This window comes from Dryobates pubescens, chromosome 37, assembly GCF_014839835.1.
Source record: "Dryobates pubescens isolate bDryPub1 chromosome 37, bDryPub1.pri, whole genome shotgun sequence".
NCBI classification, from domain to species: domain Eukaryota; kingdom Metazoa; phylum Chordata; class Aves; order Piciformes; family Picidae; genus Dryobates; species Dryobates pubescens.
Window position 1 is genome coordinate 1,620,235 of NC_071648.1, and position 25,811 is coordinate 1,646,045.

At 43.3% G+C, this 25,811-nt stretch overlaps 1 protein-coding gene across 1 annotated transcript in view; it reads right to left on the reverse strand.

The window, feature by feature from the left end:
- ITGAV (integrin subunit alpha V) overlaps nucleotides 1-25,811 on the reverse strand; it is a 52,936-nt gene that overhangs the window by 4,580 nt on the left and 22,545 nt on the right. The window contains exons 7-29 of the mRNA XM_054177014.1: nucleotides 24,689-24,814; nucleotides 23,718-23,762; nucleotides 23,499-23,542; nucleotides 23,355-23,411; nucleotides 22,686-22,738; nucleotides 22,107-22,309; nucleotides 20,239-20,430; nucleotides 20,088-20,133; nucleotides 18,873-18,974; nucleotides 18,276-18,334; nucleotides 17,627-17,781; nucleotides 16,787-16,924; nucleotides 15,317-15,384; nucleotides 13,306-13,453; nucleotides 12,070-12,162; nucleotides 11,020-11,099; nucleotides 8,233-8,313; nucleotides 7,127-7,232; nucleotides 5,708-5,866; nucleotides 3,042-3,155; nucleotides 2,402-2,515; nucleotides 2,202-2,309; nucleotides 1,036-1,158 (exon numbers count right to left, since the gene is read on the reverse strand). Coding sequence (XP_054032989.1) covers nucleotides 1,036-1,158; nucleotides 2,202-2,309; nucleotides 2,402-2,515; nucleotides 3,042-3,155; nucleotides 5,708-5,866; nucleotides 7,127-7,232; nucleotides 8,233-8,313; nucleotides 11,020-11,099; nucleotides 12,070-12,162; nucleotides 13,306-13,453; nucleotides 15,317-15,384; nucleotides 16,787-16,924; nucleotides 17,627-17,781; nucleotides 18,276-18,334; nucleotides 18,873-18,974; nucleotides 20,088-20,133; nucleotides 20,239-20,430; nucleotides 22,107-22,309; nucleotides 22,686-22,738; nucleotides 23,355-23,411; nucleotides 23,499-23,542; nucleotides 23,718-23,762; nucleotides 24,689-24,814 — 2,414 coding nt within the window. The remainder of the gene's footprint in view (nucleotides 1-1,035; nucleotides 1,159-2,201; nucleotides 2,310-2,401; nucleotides 2,516-3,041; nucleotides 3,156-5,707; nucleotides 5,867-7,126; nucleotides 7,233-8,232; nucleotides 8,314-11,019; nucleotides 11,100-12,069; nucleotides 12,163-13,305; nucleotides 13,454-15,316; nucleotides 15,385-16,786; nucleotides 16,925-17,626; nucleotides 17,782-18,275; nucleotides 18,335-18,872; nucleotides 18,975-20,087; nucleotides 20,134-20,238; nucleotides 20,431-22,106; nucleotides 22,310-22,685; nucleotides 22,739-23,354; nucleotides 23,412-23,498; nucleotides 23,543-23,717; nucleotides 23,763-24,688; nucleotides 24,815-25,811) is intronic.

The following is a 25,811-nucleotide window of genomic DNA, read 5'->3' on the forward strand; positions in this document are numbered from 1 at the left end:
GGGAAAGGTTTTTCACTGTGAGGGTGACAGAACACTGGAACAGGCTGCCCAGAGGGGTTGTGGAGTCTCCCTCTCTGGAGATACTCAAGACCCACCTGGATGCGTTCCTGCATGATCTGCTCTAGGTGATCCTGCTCTGGCAGGAGGGTTGGACTGGATGATTTTTTGCGGTCCCTTCCAGCCCCTAACATTCTATGACTCTGTGATCCTGTTTCTTTCCTTCTTCATCACATCTTACCCAATTAGTTGATGTTCTTCCCTCCCCTTCTCTTTTTCCCTATTTTTAACCTCCAATGCCAATAAATATCAACTGAACAATTAAACTGAGTAATTCAACACAGACATCCCCTTTTACTCAGTTTTCTTCTGAGAAAGATGAGGTTTTACAGTAGGCCAAAAACTTAGCTGATACAGATAACTAGAAGATCAAGGTATTTCTGTAAGCTGCTGGTACTATTTCAAGGACTACAGGTCATCCTGCTGGAAAGCAGCCCCATGAAGAAAGACCTGAGAGTCCTAGTGAACAGCAAGTTCTCCATTGGACAGCAATGTGCCCTTGTGACCAAGAGGGCCAACAGCATCCTGGGGTGCATTAGGAAAAGTATGTCAAGAAGGTCTAAGGAGGTTCTCCTCCCCCTCTACTCTGCCCTGGTGAGACTACACCTGGAATACTGTGTTCAGTTTTGGAGTCCCCAATTCAAGAAAGACAGGGATCTGCTGGAGAGAGTGCAACAGAGGGCTATGAGGATGATCAGGGGACTTGAGCATCTCCCCTGTGAAGAAAGACTGAGAGACCTGGGGTTGTTTAGTCTGGAGAACAAAAGACTGAGAGGATCTGATCAATGCCTATTAGTATCAGAGGGGTGGGTTCAAGATGAAGGTGATGGTCTCTTTTTGGTGCTGCCCACTGACAGGACAAAGAACAATGGGTACAAGCTAGCACACAGGACGTTTGACCTCAAAATGAGGAGACACCTCTTCACATCACTAGCAGGGAAAAGAAAACAATACAACCCCCCTAGACACAGTACTTACCCTGTACATAACGAACACTAGAACAGCCAAGAGCAATAATCCTGCTAGGACAGCCAAAATTATAACCCACACTGGCACAGGCATAGGCTGTGGTTGAATGCCCCATGTAATATTTGTGGTAACCTAGTAGAAAAACACAATAAATCACACTTTGCACAGCAGTGACACACCGAGTTCATTCCTGCAGACTAAGCCTTGTGTGGTTTTATTCTATAGTGTTTAAAATAGTCTATCATAAATTACTTTTTCTCCCCGATGTGAGTAAACAGCTTAGATGAATGGTGACATAAAGGCTTCACCGACCCAAATATAATAGGATTTTAAAATGAAACAAAAAGAGGAGTTTTGGGGAGTTGTTTTGTTCTGAGGTTTGGGTTTCTTTGTTGACTGGTCTGGTGAGTTGGTGGGTTTTTTGCAATCAAGTGATACCACACCAGCCTGTAGTCGGTACTGCTTGATGATGTAGGAATCTGGAAGTATTTTGTAATCACAGAAAAATAACTCAAGGCTTTTTCCTGTTTTTCCTAAAAGGAAACAAAAATCAACTCCACAGGGCTTAGGAGTGGGGAAAAAAACCCACAACACAATACAGTAACAGGCATTAGACACCATATTAAAAAGAATAAAAAATAAAATCAATCACAATCCTTTTAAGTTCCTTTCTTAATATCTTTTATGTTACAGTGCCCACCAAAACCTTTTAAATTGGCAGCCCCAATAACTGGCCTATGCCTTCTGTTCTGTGATTGTCTCCATCCCTGAAACCTTCTAGGATTCAGATGGTTTGACATTCACATCGTACTCCACATACTATTAATGGTGCATTATTCAAGCTCTAAGTGCTACCACAGGAGAAGGTAATTGCCTAGTACAGTATTTCCTCTAACACCAGTGGCACTAGCAAGTACATTATGACTGTTCACCATCATGTTTTTAAGTTTCAGTCAAGCCTTCAAAGCTCCAAATACTCTTTTCTTGAGTTTTAGGACAAAAATGTCTGGTTTACCCTCAGCTGTAGGTGAAGAACTGAAATGAATCTATGAATCAAGTATTTGATAAGTATACAGTTATACCAAGCCACAAAAAAAGCCAGTCACAGTCACTGGGTTTGTATGAAGTTCAAAGTCATAATGTAGGGTAACTCAGACTGGATATGAATGACTTACTACTGTGGAATTGTGGATGTCTTCAAAGGAAAGGTTCTTATAGGGGAACTCTATGACATTGAATGAAGCAGATGATTTGAGAGAATAGGAGTGATTCTGGTTTTCTTTCTGTGTAAGGAGAGAGAAAATGAGTATGGCACAGAGACAAAAATCACTTTTTCTGTTTCAGAAGCAGGGACAGAATATTCAGAGTCACTCACGTTCATGAATGTTTGGGTCCAAAGGCGTGATTTCAGAAACAGTATTGCACTCTTCCCCCTTTCCAGGTGGCCAACTTGACAGACTATCTTCAAACAATCAGCATTTCCACAGCCCTGTATATAAAAATAGAAACGTTATTCCAAATCTGAAGACATTGGAGAAGTCATTAATGGCATCATTTCCACAGATTCACACATTGCACTGGGTTGAAGGACCCTCAAAGGTCCAACCCCGCTGCAGTCAGCAGGGGCACCTCCAACTGCATCAGGCTGCCCGGGGCCACATCAAGTGACTTCCTCTCAGTTACCCTATTTTACAAGCATTCCACTTATGAAGCACTGATTTTCACTGAATTCAGAGAACAGCACAATATAGAAGATTGACAGAGGAAGAAGTGCCTTGACCTTTGTTTGTAAGGACTTGTAACAGCACAGAAGTCTAGGCATGTGCCTCACTGGTTGACCACCCTGAGGAAAACTGATGCACAAAACAGCTCCAGAGCATATGGTTTTGTCTGTTAACCATTTGAATAGAGAACAGAGATTTTATGAAATGAGTCTTCATTTCCTGGAACTTTCATCTCCACCTTCATTTTTAAAAACTGAAAATATTATCAACATATCAGTGCTGAGAACTTACCAAAGTTTGCACATCTCCTTCCATGGCAGTTACGTCCCTTCGGCTGATACGGTGATCACGATGATCTTCCCTGCTAAGTGTCTCGTTCTTGTCGTCATCTTTAGAAGCAGAAATCTAGGGCACACCAGGGAAAACAAAGTAAAAATCACACAAACATTCAGGTTGGAACAGACCCTCAGGATCACCAAGTCCAACTGAGAACCCTATTCTACAAGGTTCACCCCTAAACCACATCTCCAAGCACCGCCTCCAAACGACCTTGAAACACATCCAGGGTTGGTGACTCAACCACCTCCCTGGGCAGCACATTCCAATGCCTCAGAACAGTAATTCTTGAGAATGCCTGAGAGTAATAATTCTTGCATGTAGATATTTGCAGGCTTCAAAGTTAAGGTCAATAAAACAGAAAACTTAGCAAGTTTCTTTCTACTCTAGCTGCTGTTCAGCACCCAGTTTTACCTACAGCTCCAACCAAAATGTGACTCCTGCCTTTTCTAGATCAATGATGCAAATTCCTACTAAAAAGTAACGCAGAGCCTTGAGTATCTCAGTCCAACTCAAAACTTTTTCATGTAAAAAAAATAGGGTGCAATAAATATTGCAATTTTGCAATCTTGAATTAAACATTTTTCAGTTTTTTAACTCTGAAGAAGTAGCACTAAGGGCAACAAAGCTGGTGAGGGGTTTGGAACACAAGCCTCATGAGGAGAGGCTGAGGGAGCTGGGGTTGCTTAGCCTGGAGAAGAGGAGGCTCAGAGAAGACCTTATTGCTGTCTACAACTACCTGAAGGGAGGTTGTAGCCAGGTGGGAGTTGGTCTCTTCTCCCAGGCAATCAGCACCAGAACAAGAGGACACAGTCTCAAGCTGCACCAGGGGAGGTTTAGTCTGGATGTTAGGAAGAAATTCTTCATAGAGAGAGTGATTGCCCATTGGAATGGCTGCCCATGGAGGTGGTGGAGCCACCATCGTTGGAGGTGTTTAGGAAGAGACTTGATGGGGTGCTTGGTGCCATGGTTTAGTTGATTAGATGGTGTTGGGCGATGGGTTGGACACGATGATCTCAACGTTCTCTTCTATTCTATTCACTAGTATGGGCCTGATGTACCACACAGCACTGTGCATGTGTGTACCCACATCCAGACATACACAAAAGCTTCTTCTTAGCATGGGCTTGAAAATAAAGTAGGTCTAATAAATTCTTTCAGTAAGCCCTTTGAAAATGCCAAAGTGAAACTGGAAATGTTCACAGTGCATGAGGCAGAGCCATACTACCTGTCCTTTACATAACAGATTTGTGTGAGAAAACTTACCAGAGAGCTATAAAAAACAAATTATTGCAAATGGCATAGCAAAAGCAGAGGGAAATGGTATTGATGCATTCATTGCTTTCTGATTATCAAAGACACATGAGTATTTGGTGCTGTTCCATACATCAAATACCTTCCCTTAGTCTTTTCCTGCATGCTTGCTTAAATTATTCCAGAATACTGTGATTAATTTTGCTACTTATTCTAAATTGCTTTGGAATTGATCTCTCTGTCCTCAGACTTTTTGGTTTTGATATGGTGCTTCTTTGTGCAGTCTAACCTAGAAAAGAGGAGCTGCTTCTGCTCTGTGCCCTGCACCCTGCATTTTTCGCTGGCAGCGACAGTATTCTTTTAAGCCCCACTGAAACACCCCTACTGGTTTTTGTGGCTTTTGGATGAGCATCTAGATAAACAAGATAGTAACAGGAAAAAAATATTGCCATTTTATTCCAAGAAATAAACCCCTAAAAATCTGCATAAACAACCCAGGAACATCTGGAATGGTTTTGTTTGTGACCACATTCAATAGAATGCCACCGTTTGAGACTTAGAACTCTTATAGTACAGTCATCCCTTAAAGGGGAAAAAAAGGCAACAAAAAAAGCCAAATTAATCTTTGGGATGAGAATCTGTTGCCTACCTTTTGTTTCACCTGCTATATACACTGGTAAGTACTAGGAACAGTGCAGGCTTGTTCCTCAGCCACAAGTGAAAATTCAGTGTTAGATATTGTCCTAGTTTTGAGCCACGAGCTGCCCAGGGCAAAAGGACAAAAAAGTTATTTTACCCCTTCCCAAGGAGTAAAAATGCTCCACACTGATTGGAAGTTTAAATGCAAATTTCTGTTCACAAATATATATACAAAAGGCATTCAGGTAAAAGGAATGCCTTCACAAACTAGGCTCAGTTCTTCACCAGGCCAAACCCTTCCAGAAACCTCCACCCCCCTCAGCCTCAGCAGACCCAAGAGCAGCCAAACTGCTCCCCGCCACTAGACCCAGACCTGCTGCAGGGTTCAACAAGGCCCAGTGGCCTAGCTGGAAATTCACTGCCAGCCCAGGCCAAGAGAAAAACCTCTCCCCTATATACCATGCCCAACCAGAGAGATTGAGAGCGAGCAAGCTTTGGCTGTACACTCCCTTAAATAGAGAGATACAGGAAAATGGAATAGAATAACAGATTGATATTCTGGGATGAACTGCCCACCCCCCTGGGACTCTCTGGAGGACTTTTCCTTATGGTTCTAACCAATTAGCTCTTGATTTCCCTTAACCTACAACAGATACTCTGGGGGATTTCAGTATTTTGAGTGTTTCCAAACCAGACTTCATTTCAGACAAAAGGCAAGGCCTCCTTACCTTAATTTTCAAAGGATTGATTTCCATATCAGAAGTGCAGTTCATGGGACCATCAATTTCATACTGAACGATATACAGCAGCGTGTCGTTTTTGTATTTGTAAGGCCACTGCAGAGTCATCATCACCTTGCTGAATGCACTTGGACCATTGTTTCTCAGCTGATTATAAAGATCAAATAAACATGTGAAAAAAAAGCCCCAAAGCAATGCTGCCTTCTTTGTTAATGTGCATGTAGTTGCTACTCTGTATTTGAGCTGTAAACGATACTGCTGCTACCCCGACCCCAAACCACTTTTGGGCAATAGCATCAACAGCTTGACCTACCTAAAACCAGCAGCTAAACTTCACTCCTCCAACAGGCAAAACTTAAAATTACTTCTGTAATATCATAAAAGTTACTTTTCTTCAAAGCCATCTGTCATTAGGATTTTTGACTTGAAGACATTTTTTTTCCCTTCCCTTTGGGAAGAAAAAATGTATTTTGTTGTAGTTTACTGCATGAATCACAGCCACAACACGTCTGAGCTAAGATACCCTGAGCACAGATACACACACCCATAAATTTCAGTAGCTAAATGGTCTCTTAAGTTCATATTCATAAAATAGTTTGGGTTGGAAGGGACCTTAGAGGTTGTCTAATTCCAACCCCACTGCTATGGGCAGGGACACCCCACTGGACCAGGTTGCTCAAGGCCTCCTCCAGCCTGGCCTTGAACACCCTCAGGGAGGGGACATCCTGGGCAACCTGTTCTAGTGTCTCATCACTGTCACTCCATAACATCCAGGCTAAATCTGCCTTCCTCAATCTTAATGCCATTCCTCCTTGTCCTGTCACTACAAGCCCTTGTAAAAAGTCCCTCCCAGCTCTCCTGTAGCCCCCATCAGCTCCAGGAAGGCTGCACTAAGGTCTCCCTGGAGCCTTTTCTTCTCCAGGCTGAACAATCCCAGCTTTTGCAGCCTAGAGAACAACTTTCAGCTATTGTATTCACACAGCTCTCTTGGTAAGATCTGTTCAGTGAAACAATCTCTATTAAACTTGTGATCATTCTTTAAAGGAAATTTTAAACACATACTAATTTTCAAGGCTTTACAGTAATGATTTGGAAGCAGCTGGAATGCAAATGACAATACTGAACCATTTGCAGCCATGAGTCACTTTCTGAGTTCAAGTTCCTTAAGTCTTTTTCTAGATTTCAAAGGGCTAGAAAATAAACTACGTGTAACAATGGTAAAAACCAGCCTCTGCTATTTGGCCACTTCCTGTTAACACTAATTGCAGGTTTTCTAACCCAATTACTGATGCAGCATTAAAAAGATCGTAAGAACAAAACCATGGCTTCCAGAGTAAAGCTACCCTGGAAGCTTTTTGTTTCAGTTATCACAGAACTGTGTAACTGAATCATGTGGTAATTGCACACCTCATAGATATGCTGAACCAAAGGCCCAATATCATCTTCTGTCTCTGGATTCTCCTTTGGCTGCCAGTTTGCAATGGGAAGGAAGATGTGATCAGGAGATGACACGCTGAGGAGTGGAGCAAACAAATTGTTGTTATAAAGTGTGAAACAATAAATGTCCTTCTTTGGAACATCTCCAAAAAATAAGCATGTTTAAAATACCATTTTCTCTTTTTCATCCCCAGTATACAAAGCTAGAAAGAAGAGAAGTTGAGTGGCTTGTATAGTAAGTATTCAGTCGTCTTCTCTCTATGAGACTTTGTATTTAGAAACACTTTTCTTCCTGTCCTGAATTTTGGATTCATCCTGCACCATCTAGTAAATCACAGACAGAATGTGCTCAATGTGGGTTCTGACCAGTACTGAGTAGAGTGGGAGAATGACATCTTTATCCTTGCTTGAGATATCCTTAGTAATGCAGTTCAGCATCCTGTTGCCTTTCTTTGCCACTGCACCACACTGTTCACTCATGTTGAGCCTTTTGTCCCCCAAGACCCCCAGGTCCCTCTCCACAGTGCTGCTCTCAAGCCAGGTGGCTCCCAGTCAGAGCTGCCCTTCTGGGTTATGTGTTCCCAGGTGCAGGACCCTACACTTGGCCTCATTACACTTCATACAGAAAGCATATTACTATTCATACTATGCTGAAAACTGAAGAAGGTGGAAAAGTTGCAAACTTGTCTTCAATGCAATTTTCAACTTTGCTTTTAGAAAAGGTTTAAGGGGTTTTCAGATTAAAAGCCAGTTTGTGGAAGAGGAAAGTGATCTGGAGAAACTAAGTGCAAAAATGAGGGGCCATTATTTTATTTCCTTCTTCTAAAAACCCCTCTACTGATAGAGGCTTAGCCAACATTCCTTTTCAGAATTCATGCTGTAATTACTTACAACTACTTAAGATCTGAAAGTCCAAAGGGGGTCTAGAGAGAGACATATTTTCTTTATGATTAAAAATACCCTGAAGGCTTTCTGCAAATGTATGCATACCTGAAGGAAAGTTCATTGAATATAAAGAAGCAAACATGCAAAGCTCATTGAAGAAAGAAAATGATTTCAAGAGTATCAATGCTTACCCTCTAATGTCAACAGCTGCTGAAATAGCAAGGTCAGCCTGATAGTATGCTACTGGACTCAGATTGTCGTACAGGTTGGAGCTGCAGAGAATATAAAAGTCAATTTCTTAGAGGAAATAAGCTAAATATTTGTAAAAGTACAAGAAACTCTTAATTGTCTGTAACATTGTAACATTACTCCTAAGCCACTGTAGGACAGCACAGTCACTAAACACTAAGGAGCAGATTCCAGCAAGTTCACACTTCAGTGTGTGACAGTCCCACGCTCAGCACAGTTTGGGGGTTCCCTCAGCAGGGAGAAGTTGATAAAGGACACAAAGATAGCACTGACTCTGTTCTTTAGCTGCCACAGCTAAGAAAAATCAAATGCCAGCATGGTGGGGTAACATCCACTATACAGCTAGCAGAGCCTTAAGTTCCTCCTTAGGACATCTGTTTTGCTTAGGGACTTGCTGGCCTCAAACAACTCTGAGGGCAGAAAAGTATGCAAGGCTACTTTTGCCTACTGCTCTTCAGAGTACTTAAACCAGTAAATGAACTAACATCCCATTCCTACTCTTCAGCTACACTAAGAGATGACAGATATTAAGGCATGTAGAGCCACTGGTACATGCAATTTCTTCAATCTTTGTTTTGTAAATAGAGAAAAAAATGAGAGCTACCACTCCTTATGCCTCTCCAAGTGGAGCTGGGAACAGAGTCATGATCTTCTTAGATCTGATTATTCTGTCTACCTAAGCAGTTTCCTTTAGAAACACCTTAAACCCTTTAATTATTCTTCACTGCTGCTGTCATAAAAAAAATAATGAAAAATGTATGCCACACTGTTTGCTTCCCAACCTGTAAATCCTTCATTATTGCAGAGATCAGAGTTCTGTTAGGAACTGTGCCAGCTTCAGGAATCTTGACGAGTTCAGGACAACTAGTGTGAGCTCTAAAAGCTCTTCAAGGTAGTAATTTGATAATCCCTGTGATTACCATAGAGTCACAGAATGGTTTGGGTTGGAAGATCACCTAGTTCCAATCCCCCCACCATGGGCAGGGACACCTGCCACTAGAGCAGGTTGCTCAAGGCCTCATCCAACCTGGCTCATCCACAGCTTCCTCAGCAACCTGTTCCAGTGTCTCACCACACTCACTGTAAGGAATTCCTTCCTAATAGCCAGTTTAAATCTGCCTTCTTCTGGCTTCAATCCAATTCCCCCTTATCCTGTCACTACAAGCCCTTATAAAAAAGTCCCTCCCCAGCTCTCTTGTAGGCCCCCCCTTCAGGTACTGGAAGGCCACTATTAAGTCTTCCCAGAGCCTTCTTTTCTCCAGGCTGAACAAACCCCAGCTCTCTCAGCCTGTCCCCACAGGGGAGGTGCTCCAGCCCCCTGACCATCTTCATGGCCCTTCTCTGGAGTGTGTGTGGTTGCATCTCTGTTCCTGCATTCAGAAGTCACATAAGGGAGTTCCTTCCATAGAATGCTACAAGAACTTCCTTTCTCTTCCATCAGAAGAGAAGCAGCATGACTTAAGTGACCTTACTGACTGTTTTCAGTGACTGCTGTTAGCCTAAGGAAGATGAGAGACACTCCACAAAAGAACACGTCACTGCTGCTGGCACCACTTAGCAGCTGATGGAGAAGAGGGGGGAAAAACTGAACAGTGAGCAATGTAAGATCAGATATTGAACGCTGTCAAGGCCTTTGAGTATGGTAAGCCATGTAGCATTACAATAGAATGAAGGTTTAAACTTACTCAATACTTGCACCTGAAAAATGCCTAAGTGCATGAGCAAAAAATTATTCAGTACATTAAAAAAAACCAACAAAAAAGAAGGCCTTAAGTGGGAGGGGGGAAAAAAAAAAGCTTAGTTGAATTGGTACTGTCCATTAAGCAACATAAAACTGTACTGGGTAAAAAGATTCCTACTGATCACATCTCTAAATTCTAGTGTCTCCAGCAGGTATAAATTCAGATTTTTATCTCATAAAAGCTCTGTGGTCAGCAGGAACACCACTGTTTTGTTCCACTGAGTTTTAGACTCTCTTATGCTTTACCATGAGGGTAGAGAAACACTGGAACAGGTTGCCCAGGGAGTTAGTTGAGGCCACATCCCTGGAGACATTCAAGGTGAGCCTTGATAGGGCTCTAGGCAACCTGATCTACATTAGGATGCCCCTTCTTACTGCAGAGGTGGTTGGACCAGATGACCTTTGGCAGGTCCCTTCCAACCCAGACCATTCTATGATTCTATGCTTGCTGCTGTAGAACACTTAAAATGGTTCACTGCATGTTGCTTCTGCTCAGGCATCACATGCTGTGCCTTTTCTGGAAGACTTACACCTCTCCTCCTCAACATACATAGAACCTGAAATTCGAGTTCCTTCTGAAGTAAAGCTAAAGACTTAAAACATTGGTTTTAAAACAGGGCTAGAAACCCAAAGACACAATTCACCCTGTGGCACTACACAAGCGTTACGACATCACAACAGCCTGCAGGTACAAAGTTATGCTTGAAACATTTCAAACTGTTGTTCCTCCTCATTTGTATTTCACCTGTGCCATGGCCTGTCCAAAAGCTGTAAGCAGATGAAACTGCATTCAAACAGAAGGTGTTCTTTATTTTTCCTCTATTTCATACAACATAATTCATTTTAAAAAGTCTTTCTCTTTTAAACAGTTAGAAGGCAAAGACCAGAGAGTTAGTCCAGAGTGACACTATCTGCTCAGTTCACAATCTGTTACCTTTGAATGCAGGATTATCTACCAGGCAGGGTACACACACTGAGAGTTCCATACCTTCGTATCTGCAAGTCAAACTTGACAGAGGTATCCATTTCGGACTGCTGGTGCACACTGAAACGCAGGCCAGCTAATAGCTGCAGGAAAAAACCCAATCACCATATTTCAGTGGGAGCACATAAAATCCATCAGAAAAGCTTCTTGATACTATTAGGCTACAATCAAATAGCTTGAGGCTTGTGGGCATAACTGAACACACAGAGAAAAGCAACAAATAAAACTTGACTAGTTCATCAAGCCTAGAAATGTACCCTGTTCCGTGGATTTCAGCAGCCCTGGGAGCTTTACATCATGGTCACCTTCCCCTGCTTCCCCCTGTTTTACACACACAAACTACTGTAGGCTAAAGAACAGGGTACACTTGAGTGATTCTAAATTCAGTTCCCAAGGTTTGTTCTCAGTTCAGTTTGATATACTTCGAAAGACTTTGGAAGCAGCCTTTATACATCTAAACAAAATGTCTCTTGAAAGAAAAGCATCAAAGTGCTTATAATTTGGACTAATTGTCATTTCATTTCCTCAGATATGGCTTATTATATTTTATCATCTTAGTATCTGCCAGGTCCACTAGTAGGTTTTTAATTAGTCCAATTCCAGCTATGTTTGGTGGAGTTGAAGAGGTCTCAACTAGGCAAAACTCCCTCTCAAACTGCACAGCACTAGGCAGAAGAGAGACGCACAATTAGGTTTCCACTAAGAGAAGGAAGGGTGTGTTATCAGCTAGCTCTTTATTACATGCTATAAAATACATCTCAGAGAAACCTAAAGACAAAATCATGAGGGACCAGTTCATTAATTTCCCTGCTGAATGAATTACTCCTTTGGAGTAACATCATAAAACTCATGAACACTCCTTTCAGCCTTTAATTTAGCTGAAAAGTTGAAACCAGTTACCACTGAACTAAGCAAACATGTGGGCAGCCCAGCCAAATGCCAGCCAGATCTGATCTTACATTCCTGTGAGTAAGCATCCTGCCCAAACACCATTGTGATTAAAAGGAAAAAAAGCTAAGTGAGCTACCAGACACCTGCTGAGCCAAACCTTACCTTAGTTCCTGCTTTCATGGGATTTCCCAGGTCACAGACTACCATCCGAGTTTGATTCTCTGTTTTAAATGCACATGACAGTCTTGCTAAAGCCTGCAATACACCAGACAGAAATAAGTCTTTTCCAACCTGATTGCTTCTCTGATTAAGGGCTGTCATTCTTTACATCTGCATCCCTGGAAGGAAGTCTGGAGAGAAGGTCTAGACATGCTGTGTTCATTTTAATATCATTTCTCAGTCTTGAAACAATTGAGCACTAAAGTAAGCAAAATCCAAGCATGAAGCTCTTCACAAAAGCAAGTGTTTTCCCACGTAAAATAGATGTTCTTTCCAAGGTTCTAAAAGAGAAATTCAATGCTTTTCTATTGGGTGGCACTGAGGATTTTTTGGTGACTTAAGGTATTTCCCCACAACTCTTTGAAACCTGGGTGAAGAAACATTGGCAATTGGGCCAAGTCTCCATTGGAAAAGTCAAGATTGGAAGGCAAAATAAGATGAATGTTTGCTACCTTACTTAAAAAGTGGTCTTAGAGATGCTATCAGATATTGGATAAAGCCACATCACAAGTTCTAGAGTAGCTAAGGCAAACTGGAGGACCAAACCAAGGCATGGTCCAACATATATGAAGGATGTGGTTATCAAAGAATCCTTTGATACAGGTGGAAGTAGTTTCCCCTTAACATGCTGTAACTTCAGGGATATATTGGTTGATCATAGACAGTACCAAATAAAAACAAGGATGAAGAACATCTGCAAGTGTATTACTTACACACAGCCATCACAGGCTAAACCAAAACATGGACTATACCCACATGTCTTCAAAGACTCAGAAGTGACAAAGACATTTGATAATCCAAAGTAAAACCAGGAAATAAATGTTAGTATTTTGTGTAGTCAGGATGGCAGACACCCAAGACTTTCTGCACTCTTAGATGGGTAAACATAGTAATACCCAACACCACTACATGTGTCCAACACATGACAGAGTCTACCTTTAAGTACATTAACAAGGGCACTGTTCAAATAAAGACTTGTAACAGATTAACTGTGTGTCAAGCTCCACCACACAGATGATTCTCCTTTGCTCCTAGCAGTAGGCTCTTAAACTGAAACCAGTCAGCCCTGGGACTTGGAAGAATCTTACCATTTCTTTCATGCTTTGCCCTTCCATAAGACTTCCATCCAAGCATCTGAAATGTGACTACTCAAAGGAAAAAAGGTGGTTGGAATTTTACCTCATTGTTACGAACAACACCAATGAAATCTGCTTGGGGTGGAACGATGACGAAGAGTTCTGCTTCGTAGGCACCTTCCCCTTGGTTCTGAGCATTGACAATTAGTGTCAAGGGATTGTCATCACCAATATAGATCTGCTTCTGATCACTGGGAAAAACAAGTATAAAAATTCAGGGTTTAAAGTGTATGGAACTAGTTGAACTCATAGAAATGAGACACTGTGAAACTGGAAAGAGACACTGGAGAGGCAGTATCTGTGCTTCAGGAGCTCCACACCATGCTGAAAACAAACCCCACTTCTATAAACACAAAAATGGAGCAAATATTCCATGCTGGTATGTAAGGGTCTTTGTAAATAAAATGTACAAAAAAGCAACAATTCCATTTTTCCCCCCCCCCAAAGAATTATGAACAGCTAAATCTCTCTGTATACATCTGGAGTTACATGTCTGCTTAGCAGAGCTACCAGCACACATTCACAGAATCACAGAATGCTAGCAATTGGAAGGGACCTCAAAAGATCATCTAGTCTGAACCTCTACCACAGCAGGACCACCTAGAGCAGGTCACACAGGAACACATCCAGGCGGCTTTTGAGTATCTCCAGAGAAGGAGACTCTACAACCAATCTGTGCAGCCTGTTCCAGTGTTCCATCGCCCTCCTTGTGTTCACATGGAACCTTCTATGCTTCAGCTTGCACCCATTGCCCCTTGTCCTATCATTGGACATCACTGAGCAGAGCCTGGCGCCACCCTCCTGACACTGCCCTTCACATCTTAATAAACATGAATGAGGTCACCTCTGAGTCTCCTCTTCTCCAAGCTAAAGGGCCCCCAGCTCCCTCAGCCTTTCCTCATAAGGGAGATGTTCCACTCCCTTCAGCATCTTTGTAAGTCTGTGCTGGACTCTTTCAAGCAGTTCCCTGAGGTCCTTCTTGAACTAAGGGGTCCAGAACTGGACACAATATTCCAGATGCAGCTTCACCAGGGCAGAGCAGATAACAAAAATAACAAAATTCATAACAAAATTGATGGAATCCAGCCCAGAGCTTTATGCTGTGTTCGATCCAGATGCCAAAAGAATCACAGAATCATGGCTTGGAAAAGACCTCAGATCATCAAGTCCAACCTATTACCTAATACCTAACACCTCAGGACAACTAAACCATGGCTCCAAGTGCCACATCCAATCTTTTCTTGAACACCTCCAGGGATGGTGACTCCACCACCTCCCTGGGCAGCACATTCCAGTGGCCAATTACTCTTTCTGTGGAGAACTTTCTCCTCACCTCCAGCCTAAACTTCCCCTGGCACAGCTTGAGGCTTGCAGGAGTAACTTTCCAAACAACATATTTGGATTTCAGCAGCTACAGGAAACCCTACCTGTACCTGCACTGACATCCAATGTTTCTGAAGCATCTACATCAATTAGGATGTGTGCAAACAGCATCAAGGGCATGAAAAATCCCAGACCACACTTACAAGTAGAGATCCTACACTAAGAATGGCTTTTGCACACAATACTCAGACTCATGAAAGAATTAGGAGTTAAAACTTCCTCTTTTTTCCAGGTTTAATAGAAGTCATGACCAATACCAACAGTATTTTTCATGTGTTTCAAGAGAGCTCTACTCTGCCCCTTGCTGGGTAAAATCATCTGTCTGTCTAGTATTAAATGAGCAGTGGTACAACTGCAGCTAACACTGCTTTATGCTTGCTCTCCATGGCCAGCTTAGCAAATCCAGAAATCAATCCTGTGTACTCAAGAGTAGGGGACAGCATGGGGCTGGCAGTGCCTGCCCTCTCCCTGTATCAAATGCTAGAGAGATTTGGTTGCAAAGCAGAAAATGGGTTTTCCTTAAACCAAGTAAGCATGAGTTTAGATTGTACATATTGAGAAGTCCCACTTATTTCAAGACATCCTTTCAACAAAACTACTAGACACTCCTGAAGTTTAGAACTCAAGTAGGGAAGTTACTATTCCCTGAAGTATTTTTCTCATGTATTTACCTTTCCACTGATACCTCCAGCTTTGGTTTGCAGATATTATCCTCACCACAATCCAGCAGAATATGTGCCTGTGTGAAAAATCAAATGTATGTTCTTGTCACAATCACTGCATCTGTTCCAGCATACATTTCCAATAATGCTGTTTCAGCACCAAAGAAAACCTTTCTGTATAGCTGCCTAGGAGATACCTTCATCTCGTTTGTTTCAGAGGAGAACAAATGAGTTTTGATTACAGGGGACACTCTGCCTCATCCTGCCATCATGCAATTCTAGGACTGATGTCCAGCCATCTTAATCCTTTTGCCATATTTTGACTAATCCTTGGTTCATCACTTCATCAATAAGTGTAAAAAAATGTGTAAAGGGCAGAAACAGAAAAACTATTTGTTACCTTAGGAGAACTACAGGGACAAACATCACATACAGAAAACAACATAGAATGAACAACAGATGAAACACTCCAATCCTTCAGGATCACAGGATGTTAGGGGTTGGAAGGGACCTCTGAAGATCATCAAGTCCAACCCTGCTGCCAGAGCAGGACCACACAATCTAGTGCAGGTTGCACAAGAATGCATCCAGATGGGTCTTGAAAGCCTCCAGAGAAGGCAACCTCTCTGGGGAGCCTATTCCAGTGCTCTGTGACCCTCACAGTAAAGAAGTTCCTCTTCATGCTGACATGGAACCTCTTGTGTTCAACCTCTAGTTCACATTGGCAGAGCCTGTCCCCTCCCTCTTGACACTCAGCCCTCAGATATTTATAAACTCTTATTAAATCCCCTCTCAGTCTCCTATAGACTAAACAGCCCCAGGTCTCTCAGCCTTTCCACATAAGGCAGTACTCCAGTCCCTTCATCATCCTTGCAGCCCTCCCTTGGACTCTCCAGCAGATCCCTATCCCTCTTGAACTGGGGAGCCCAGAACTGGATGCAATATTCCAGGTGTGGCCTCACCAGAGCAGAGTAGAGGGGGAGGAGAACCTCCCTGGGTCTGTTGGACACACTCCTCTTAATGCACCCCAGGATCCCATTGGCCTTCTTGGCCACAAGGGCACGTTACTGGGGAGAACTTTTTATCCACCAGGACTCCCAGGTCCTTCTCCACAGGGCTGCTCTCTAGCAGATCACCTCCTAAACCTATACTGGTGCAGTTTATTCTTCCTTCCCAGATCCAGGATAAACACCTTTGATACTGTCTAACTGCTCTTTTCCAGAGAACTATGAATTTATAGGAGTGAAGAGGAAGTCCAGCACTAAGGACATGTCAAAAGAGAAATCTGACATAGAAAGAAGGGAAAAAAGAGTAGCCAAACATGCAGTAACCATCAATACCTCTTCAATTCAAAGACTAAAGCCTAGAGGTGTATTTTTCTATGGTACTTTTTCAGAAGTTCCAAGATGAGTACTGAGCAAGTACTGAAAGCTGAAAATGTTCCAGGTAGTCTGAGCACAGACTGTGTAAGAAGTGTACCTGTCTGCTCATGTTGGCAGGAGTGAACTGGTTGAGGATAGGGTGCAGGCCTGTTGCATCTGCAGCTGTTCTGTAATCCAGACGATATTCCATAAAAATAGTAATGGGAGTCAGTTTGTCTCTGAATTCAGATTCATCCTGAGGAAAGCAGGGAGTTGAATTCCAATTGCAACATGTGAAGGAAACAACCACCAAACAAATACCCTTCAGAAGCCTCTATAGGCAATCATCCCTGAGCAACAGTGGGCAGTGGTTTTAATTTATTGGTCACGTTATAGTAGGAATGAGGAAGCCAAAACATCTGTAACATTTCTGAGCTCTGCTCAGACTAGGAAATCTCATCAGGAAACCTGCACTGGAAATGTTGAAGAGGGATAATTTCCATAGTAACATGCCTGATGTACAAATGGAAAAGTGGAGCACACACAAGTACTACGTCATAGAGCAAGAAGCCTAAAAGGTGCCACAATGCCACTCTTCCTTACCACACAAAATTCACTGTGCTTCTAACACCCCTCCCAGATAGTCATCTTTTGATTTGTGGTTTTTCCTTCCTAAAATTGTTAGTTTGCACTTGGAGTTGCTGATTTTCATATTGTTCATTTCAATCTCAATCTAGCTTCTTCCAGCTGGAAGCTATTACCCCTCATCCTGTGCAGTTCATCCTCTGACAGCAGCGTTACTCCAGGACATACATTTATGGTTTTAGCAAATTTAGGTCTATTCACTGGGCATGCAGCTCTCCAGCATCATTTATTTATTTGAAAACAGCTAACACAAGGAACTTGCAATAGACAATGCACCAAAAATCGTTTGCCTAAAAAGCAAATGGTTACTTACCCTCAAAAAGGCATCAAGCTCTTCACAATTCATCTTGCCCCCCTTTGTAATGGTCATGTTCTTCGAGTGGCTGGGCTGTCTGCTGTGAAGAAAGAGAGCTCTCCTTATGGCTCCTTTCTGCTTAAGTTTATCCAACAGCAGCTCCACTTGGAAATCTGTCCAGTCCAAAGCATTTTGGTTAGAGGTATTCCATTCAATTAGACACAGTGCAAATCCCCTTCAGAAATGGAGTTAAACCCTAATTTCAGCTTAACCAAAATCCCCTCCTTGGAACTTTTAGAAGTTCCAGTTCTGTCAGTATAAAATCTGTTACTGTATTAGCTCTCAAAATATCAGCCAGCAAGCACTGTTGTCCTAAACTGGACTCTGCTATGTCCTTGAAGGCTGGCAATATGTAAAAGCACCAATATTTCCATAACTGCTAGAGAGCTTCAAAAGCAGAAGTCAGTGTTTTCCCCCCAGAAGATGTAAAGCAAGTTTGCTCTTCAGCAAGGAAGGTGCTGGTGACAGTCCCATAGGTGTGTATGGTTCCTGAGCTGGCAGGATCATGCTGTAAAGGGTAGCAAACTGTTTCAATAATGAAAAAGAACAATGCAGTGCTTGTGTCTGCAAACAATGCAAACAGAACTTTTAAGCTAGCAGAACTTACTGAGTGAATTTGGAAGCTTTCCTTTGCCATCTGCTTTTAGACAGAACTTCACTTTGAAACTGTTTTGGAGGAAAAGAAAATGCTCACATCAGACACTTTTCACATTTTCTTCTAGAACTCTGTATTGGTTTTCCCAATTCAAAAGTATCCTTCTTCAGGCTCTAATTCATTCCCCAAGGGCTTTCTTTCCTACTGGTAGGGTCAAAACTATAACCTATTAATAAGTAGACAACAATGCAAGCAATGCAAAGCCTTGGAGCCTTGATTCCTGTAGAAACAGTCACCTGTGAAGGAGAGTGTTTGTTCCTAAAATCTGAGGTGGCTCATTCATTTTTAAAGCTAAAAGGAACTGAGCTGAAAAGGAATTCAGCAGTAGAAAAAGAAGACTGGGTTTGGTTAACAGTGCAGGAACAAGAACCAAAACCAGTCTGCAGAGCACAGGTGTCTTCCCTAATGAACCCACCTCAGAAGCAAGTTAATGAGTGAAAACCACTGCAAAAGCCATGGCATCCTGAATGTTTTCAAACTAGAAAGCTTATGAAAATAAAACCCAAAAAAGGTCCCTCCCCACAAAGAAAACGAAGACACGCTGCTTACCAAGAAACTTTGACATCTGACAGTGAACAGGCTTTGTTTTCTGGGTTTAGAATGGTTGGATTAACTTCCAAGGCAGCATTTACTCGAATAACTGGCCTAGCCCTGCAAAGAAAACACAGAATCATAGAATTGTTAGTTGGGAGGGACCTCAAGGATCATCTAGTTCAAACTCCCCTGCCATGGGCAGGGTCCCCTCACACTAGAGCAGGCTGCTCAGAGCCTGGCCTTCAAAACCTCCAGGGATGGGGCTTCTACCACCTCCCTGGGCAACCTGTTCCAGTGTTTCACCACCCTCACAGTGAAGAATTTCTTCCTAACATCTAATCTTAATCTACCCATTTCCATTTTTGCTCCATTCCCCCTAGTCCTATCGCTACCTGACACCCTAAAAAGTCCCTCTCCAGCTTTCTTGTAGGCCCCCTTAAGATACTGGAACATTAAACAGGTTATTAACATCCCATTGAATAGCCTTCACCACCATCATAAGCAACACTCTCCCTATCAGTTGTGAAATGTGCACATGCACTTATTCTTCAGGTTTCACTAAATATTGTCTAACAAATAATCCCTGAATACATGAGGGAAATGCAGGAATCTTTTCTATGCCCTTTCACTACTGTCAAGAGTCAGAACAGGGACAGCTGTGTTAAGAGGAAGTCCTATTTATTTCTAGCACAGACAAGTCAGGGTTTTTTCCCCAAAGGATGAGAATATTGGGATTGCAAGATATGAGCCAGCAGCACCTTGTGTGTGTCATATTGTAGGAAACTCAGGCAGAAAGCCTGGACAGATTACTTCTATTTTCTCTTAACTTTAGTGTATTGAGGAGATAACTAATAGAAAGCAGACTGAACATTTACTTTGTGTAAAGATGCCTAATGACAGGGCAAGGGACAAACTGGAGCATAATAGGTTCCATGTGAGCATAAGGAAAAACCTTTTTACTGTAAGTGTGGCAGATCCCTGGAACAGGCTGTGGAGTCTCCCTGTCTGGAGACATTCAAAACCCGCCTGGACACGTTCCTCTGTGTGACCTGCACTAGGTGATCTTGCCCTGGCAGAGGGGTGGACTAGATGGTCTTTCAAGGTCCCTTCCAACCCCTAATGTACTGTGATTCTGGGTAAACAGCAGTAGAAGCTTTTAATACCTTCATCAGTTTTGTAGCCCAAGAATGCTGCTGAGCCTTCACTCTGCTTGCACAGAGGGACACTTACCTGTACAGAACAGCTGTGTCAACACCGAAGGCTCCAACAATCAAGTCTAGGAAGAAAGGAGAAATATTACACAGGACAATTTAAAACATGCTGTTAGTCAGAGGTGGGGCTACTCTGAATTGATTCTAGATTGACATTTAGAGCAAAAGACCTGGGTATCCATTTTTGTCCACATCTGTGGCTCCTTTCAGCGAGTACCCAAAACTGGGTGGCATAGTGCGAGCAGCCCACTGCCCTTCAAGGATTTGAGATGGGACTGCATTCACACCATATGCTCTTCCATTGTAGATATAGACAAGTCCTCTCTTGTCCTCTCCACCATATGGTGCAGCCACTGCGATATCTGTAAACCAGAAGAACAACTGTCACCTCCAGACACAGACCAGGAGAACAGATTCGTGCTTGTGTCCATCAGTCATCCTGGTACTACAGTTTCAGTGCATGTCTACTAGAAAGGATGGAATGACTCTGGCCTTTAAAATGCTCATCAACAACTACTTGGTTTTAACTGGCTGCTGTTTTTTCCAGAAAACATCAATGTTTAACAAGAACATTTACCACAGACTTGCACGGGGGTGGGAGGAGGGAAAGGGATACTTCTGCAAACACTTCTGCACTTCAGTCACTGACCAGCAGCCAAATGACAGAAGGATAGAATGGTCTGGGTTGGAAGGGACCTGCAGGGAGCTGGGGCTGCTTGGCCTGGGGAGAAAGAGGCTCAGAAGAGACCTTGTTGCTGTCTACGGCTGCCTGAAGGGAGGTTGTGGACGGACAGGGGCTGGTCTCTTCTCCCAGGCACCCAGCACCAGAACAAGAGGACACAGTGTCAAGCTGTGCCAGAGGAAATTTAGGCTCAAGGTGAGGAGAAAGTTCTTCCCAGAAAGAGTAATTGGCCATTGGAATGTGCTGCCCAGGGAGGTGGTGGAGTCCCTGTCCCTGGAGGTGTTCAAAAAAAGACTGGATGTGGCACTTGGAGCCATGGTTTAGTTGTCAGGACGTGTTAGGTATTAGGTAGTAGGTTGGACTTGATGATCTCTGAGGTTTTTCTCCAATCTGGTTGATTCTGTGATTCTGAGAAGAGCAGTGAAGGTGGTGAGGGGTTTGCAGAGCACAGCATTCGAGGAGCAGCTGAGGGAGCTGGGGTTGTTTAGTCTGGAGAAGAAAAGGCTAAGGGGAGATTTTATTGCTCTCTACAACTGCCCACGTAATTAGCGATAGGATGAGAGGAAATGGGCTTAAGTTGTGCCAGGGGAGGTTTAAATTGGACATTAGGAAAAATTTCTTTACTGAGAGAGTGATGAGGGGCTGGAAAGGGCTGACCAAGGAGGTGGTGGAGTCATCACCCCTGGAGGTGTTGAAGAAGTGTGGAGATGAGGCACTTCAGGACATGATTCAGTGGTCATGGTAATTGGATTATGGTTGGGCTGGATGATCTAAAATGTCTCTTCCAACCTTAATGATTCTATGGCACAGCTAGCTGTAGTTAAGGGATATTTTCACCACTCTTCACTTATGAAGTTAGAACAACCAATGACAAAAACCCCATCTATAGTCCTTTTCCTTCAGGAAAATCCCTTCTATCAGAACACATGTAACCAATTCTCTAGACCAAAACCTTCTCTACAGTCATCACTGAGTTTCTGTAGAGGAAAATTGGCTTTAAGCAATGGAAACAGGAAAATGCTACTGAAGATGTCCTAACAAGTGACAGTGGAGAGTCAGGTATTTCATTGACATTTCTGCTGTACTTATCACTTAGCAAGCACCAAACTGGTGAGCGTAAGAGCTAAAATAATCCATGCTGCAGTGCAAATGGTATAGTCTCTGCTCGATGCATACATGTAACTCCTGTTAGCATTCCTGGGAGTAGCATACAAGCATCGAAAGGAGTCTAGACCTTAGTGTCCAACATTCAGTCATGGTTAGAATGCCTCATGTTTGTGTGCAGAATCCATACTCAGTGTGCTGCCTAGACTTCATCTAGGGACAGAAAATACGCGTTGATAACTGGTGTCCTACCATTGAAGCCGTCCTGATCGAGATCCCCCAGAGGGGCAATAGAGCTGCTGAACCTCGCAAATATTTCGAAACCATTCAGCTTTGTGATCTGAAACCCTCCAGAGGCTCGCTGAAGGCAAATGGAAACCTGGCCAACCTCCTGAAGTTTCCCATCAGAACCTCGGTCCATGAAAAGAGGGGCTCCAATAAACAGATCTGTGTAACTGGACCAAAGGAAGAGAAGATTCTTCAGTAACAGCAGGAAAATTCAGTGTCATCCTCTGAGCATTAACTTGCACTGAACTCAATGTAAAAGTGGCAGTTACCTATCTTTGAGCTGCAAGTGAAGGCAAACATTTATTGCCCAAGTCAGAACAAATACTCCAGAAGCGAATGCATTTAAAGCCTGTGAATTACATCAAGCAAACACAACAACAAACCAAATGTTCAGAGCTAGCCAGAAAGTGTGTGGCACAGGTACAGGTTGCACCAGCAGTGAGGACAAAAACCTCTACTGTAGGAGTGACTATACACAGTAAAAGCTTCCTTTTCTCTTTCCAAAACCAAGCTGGGTGGCAGTAGGGTGCAAAGGGCACTTACTTGTCCCCATTGATATCTGTTGCAGCCACCGAATACCCAAAGTAGGCAGCCATCTGGAAAACAACATTCAAACCCAACTTTTGAGTCACAGTGATAAACACCCCCCCAAGTTTACACAAAGCTGTACAGAAAAGATGTCAGCACCATGAGAGTATATACCACATTATTTTGTTGCCTTTCCCCTTTTGTTTTCTTTTCCTTACTCTGTTAGAAAGCAAACTGCTTAGTTACCTTCCCCATTGCCCCTTGCACAAACCAGTCCCCTTTCCCAGTTCTCGTAACTGGCAGCAGCTCACAGAACACACAGAACATAAGGGTTGGAAGGGACCTCAAAGGATCAGCCAGTCCAGCCCCGCTGCCAGGGCAGGATCACCTAGAGTAGGTCACACAGGAATGTGTCCAGGCAGGTTTTGAACATCTCCAGAAAAGGAGACTCCACAACCTCTCTGGGCATTCCTTCCTCTGAAGAAGACTGGGTTTCACATAGTACTACAAGATGACAACTTGCAGAGCAGACATGTTCAGGATTCCTACAGACTTTGTAATATGGCCCAGATGCTAATAACACACAGATTGTCAGATGTGCTGGTACCCTGAATCCTGTCTCAACAATCTCATCTTTCTCTAGGAAGAGCCTGCTCACCCCCCACGCTGAACAAAGCCACCTACCTGCTCCCCAGTGAAGTTGTACATGGAAGACATGTTTTTCCCATTGTAAATAGACACCTGCAGATGAAGAAACACACATTACAGCACAGCAACACCACTCATCTTTGTAATGTAGTGCAAGAGGTCACGTTTCAAACCACCTACCATGCCCAGAGTTCTTGCTGCTCTCGGGACTCCTGATACAAAGTCTGAAATACAAAGGGAGAAACCCAAGTCACACTCAGCTCCTGAAGCACCTTGCCTTTGTTTGAACAGAGTTTACTCCTGGTGCTTTATGCATTTTCCTCTGCACTGTATCATTTGTTCTACACCATTTATGGGAAAGACCTGCCTGGGCTATTCACAGGGTGTTTTACATCTTACCTTCTATGCCATCACCATTGAAGTCTCCAACAGCCACCGAATAACCTGATCAACAGACAAAAATCAGTAAATCACTCCAAAAAACCTTCTTAAACTCCTTGTCTCTCTTTATGCTTTTCATAGGTCTCTAAGCACAGTCTGCCCATCACCTTAGAGCACCATGGAATAAAAATTGCCTCCAAGTAGCTTCAACTATAAACACCAACACAGAATCGTGGAATTGCCTGGGTTAGAAGGGACCTCCAAAGCTCATCCAGTCCAACCCCTTCTGCAGTAAGCAGGGACAGCCTCAACTAGATCAGGGTGCCCAGAGCCCTGTCCAGCCTCACCTTGAATATCTCCAGGGAGAGGGCCTCAACCACCTTCCCAGGCAACCTGTTATGGTGTTGCACCACATTCACGGTAAAGAAATTGTTCCTAACATCCAAACATCTACATAAGCAGACTGTAATTCATCAGCATGAATCTGAGTTCAGAAGATGAAAATTTACAAATTACCCTCCTGGCCCACCCTTGCTTTTTTCTGAACCCAACCAGACATACATGAAACTAAATGGTGATTTTCCACTCCTTTAAGGGCCCCTCTTCGGTACTTTTCTTCCCAAAGATGACTCTCTTGAAGTTCTGTTTTCCTTTGGTAGATTATTTAGAAACAGTTGCCTTACTAAAAATAAATTAGGTATGTGGCTAACTTCTCACATGAAAACCTCACACCTTGGCCATCCCCATATTCAGCCTCAATCACAGAGTGTACATAAATCCATGGAAGCATTTCCACTTATTTTGTCATCAGAAGCTTTCTGAATCAAGCTTCCCTCACACATACACCACTGCATTTTCAGGGAAGTAGCTCATGAGTTAGCTGTCAAATACCAAATTAATAGTGGTGTGATTTTGACTTAAATATGACCAGCACAAGTGAGCTTCTCCAAAAGAAGGAGCGAGGCTCTGCTGCTGCCCAAACTACGCACCCAAGTAGCTGTCATCGAAAGCGGCACTGGCAGGTCTGGTTGCCAACTGGTCATCATACTTTGTGCTGTAGACTTTGGAGTCATATTTAGCCACAATCTCCGCCACTCGATCAGAAATAAGTTGGCCTGAGGAGAAAACAAAACCAGCTCAAACCCACAAACAGAGGCAGCTTGCACTCGTTCATAAGCAGCAGGACTCCCTCACGGAATGCTCGCTTCTAAAGCAACAACTCTTCCACAGTGCCAACCAGACAACAGCCAACAGCAGCAGAGCCGGAATGGGCAGAAGGGGAAATCTGGATCCTACTTCAGCAGAGATTTCACAGAATGTTAGGGGCTGGAAGGAACCAATCCACCCCCCACTGGCAGAGCAGGATCACCTAGAGCAGATCACACAGGAACACATCCAGATGTGTTTTGAATCTCTCCAAAGAGGGAGACTCCACAACTCCCCAAGCAGCCTGCTCCACTGTTCCGTCACCCTCACAGGGAAAAAAAATTTCCTCCTGTTTCCATGGAATTTCCTCTGCCTCAGCTTCCACCACTGCCCCTTGTGCTGGCATTGGACATCACCAAGCACAGCCTGGCTCAACCCTCGTGGCACTCACCTTCTACATCTTTATCAACAGGAATGAGGTCACCTCTCAGTCTTCTCTTTTCCAAGCTAAAGAGCCTCAGCTCATTCAGTCTTTCCTCACAAGGAAGATGCTCCACTTCCCTAATCATTTTTGTGGCTCTGTGCTGGACTCTTTCAAACAGTTCCCTGAGGTCCCTCTTGAACTGAGGGGCCCAGAACTGAACACAATATTCCAGATGCAGCCTCACCAAGGCAGAGTAGAGGGGGAGGAGAACCTCTCTTGACCTCCTAACCCACCCCAGAATGGTGCTGGCCCTCTTGGCCACAAGAGCACATTGCTGGCTCATGGTCAACCTTCCATCCACTAGGACCCCCAGGTCCTTTTCCCCTTCACTGCTCTCCATATGCATGTATTTAATCAAAAGCACATAAAGAGCTCTCACTGAGAAGAGAAGGCACTCCTAGATGTATGCCAGGACTTAACCTGGGACTGCTCCATTAGGTAACAGTAAGCATATGCTTATGGGACTGCAGAACTGAGTCTGA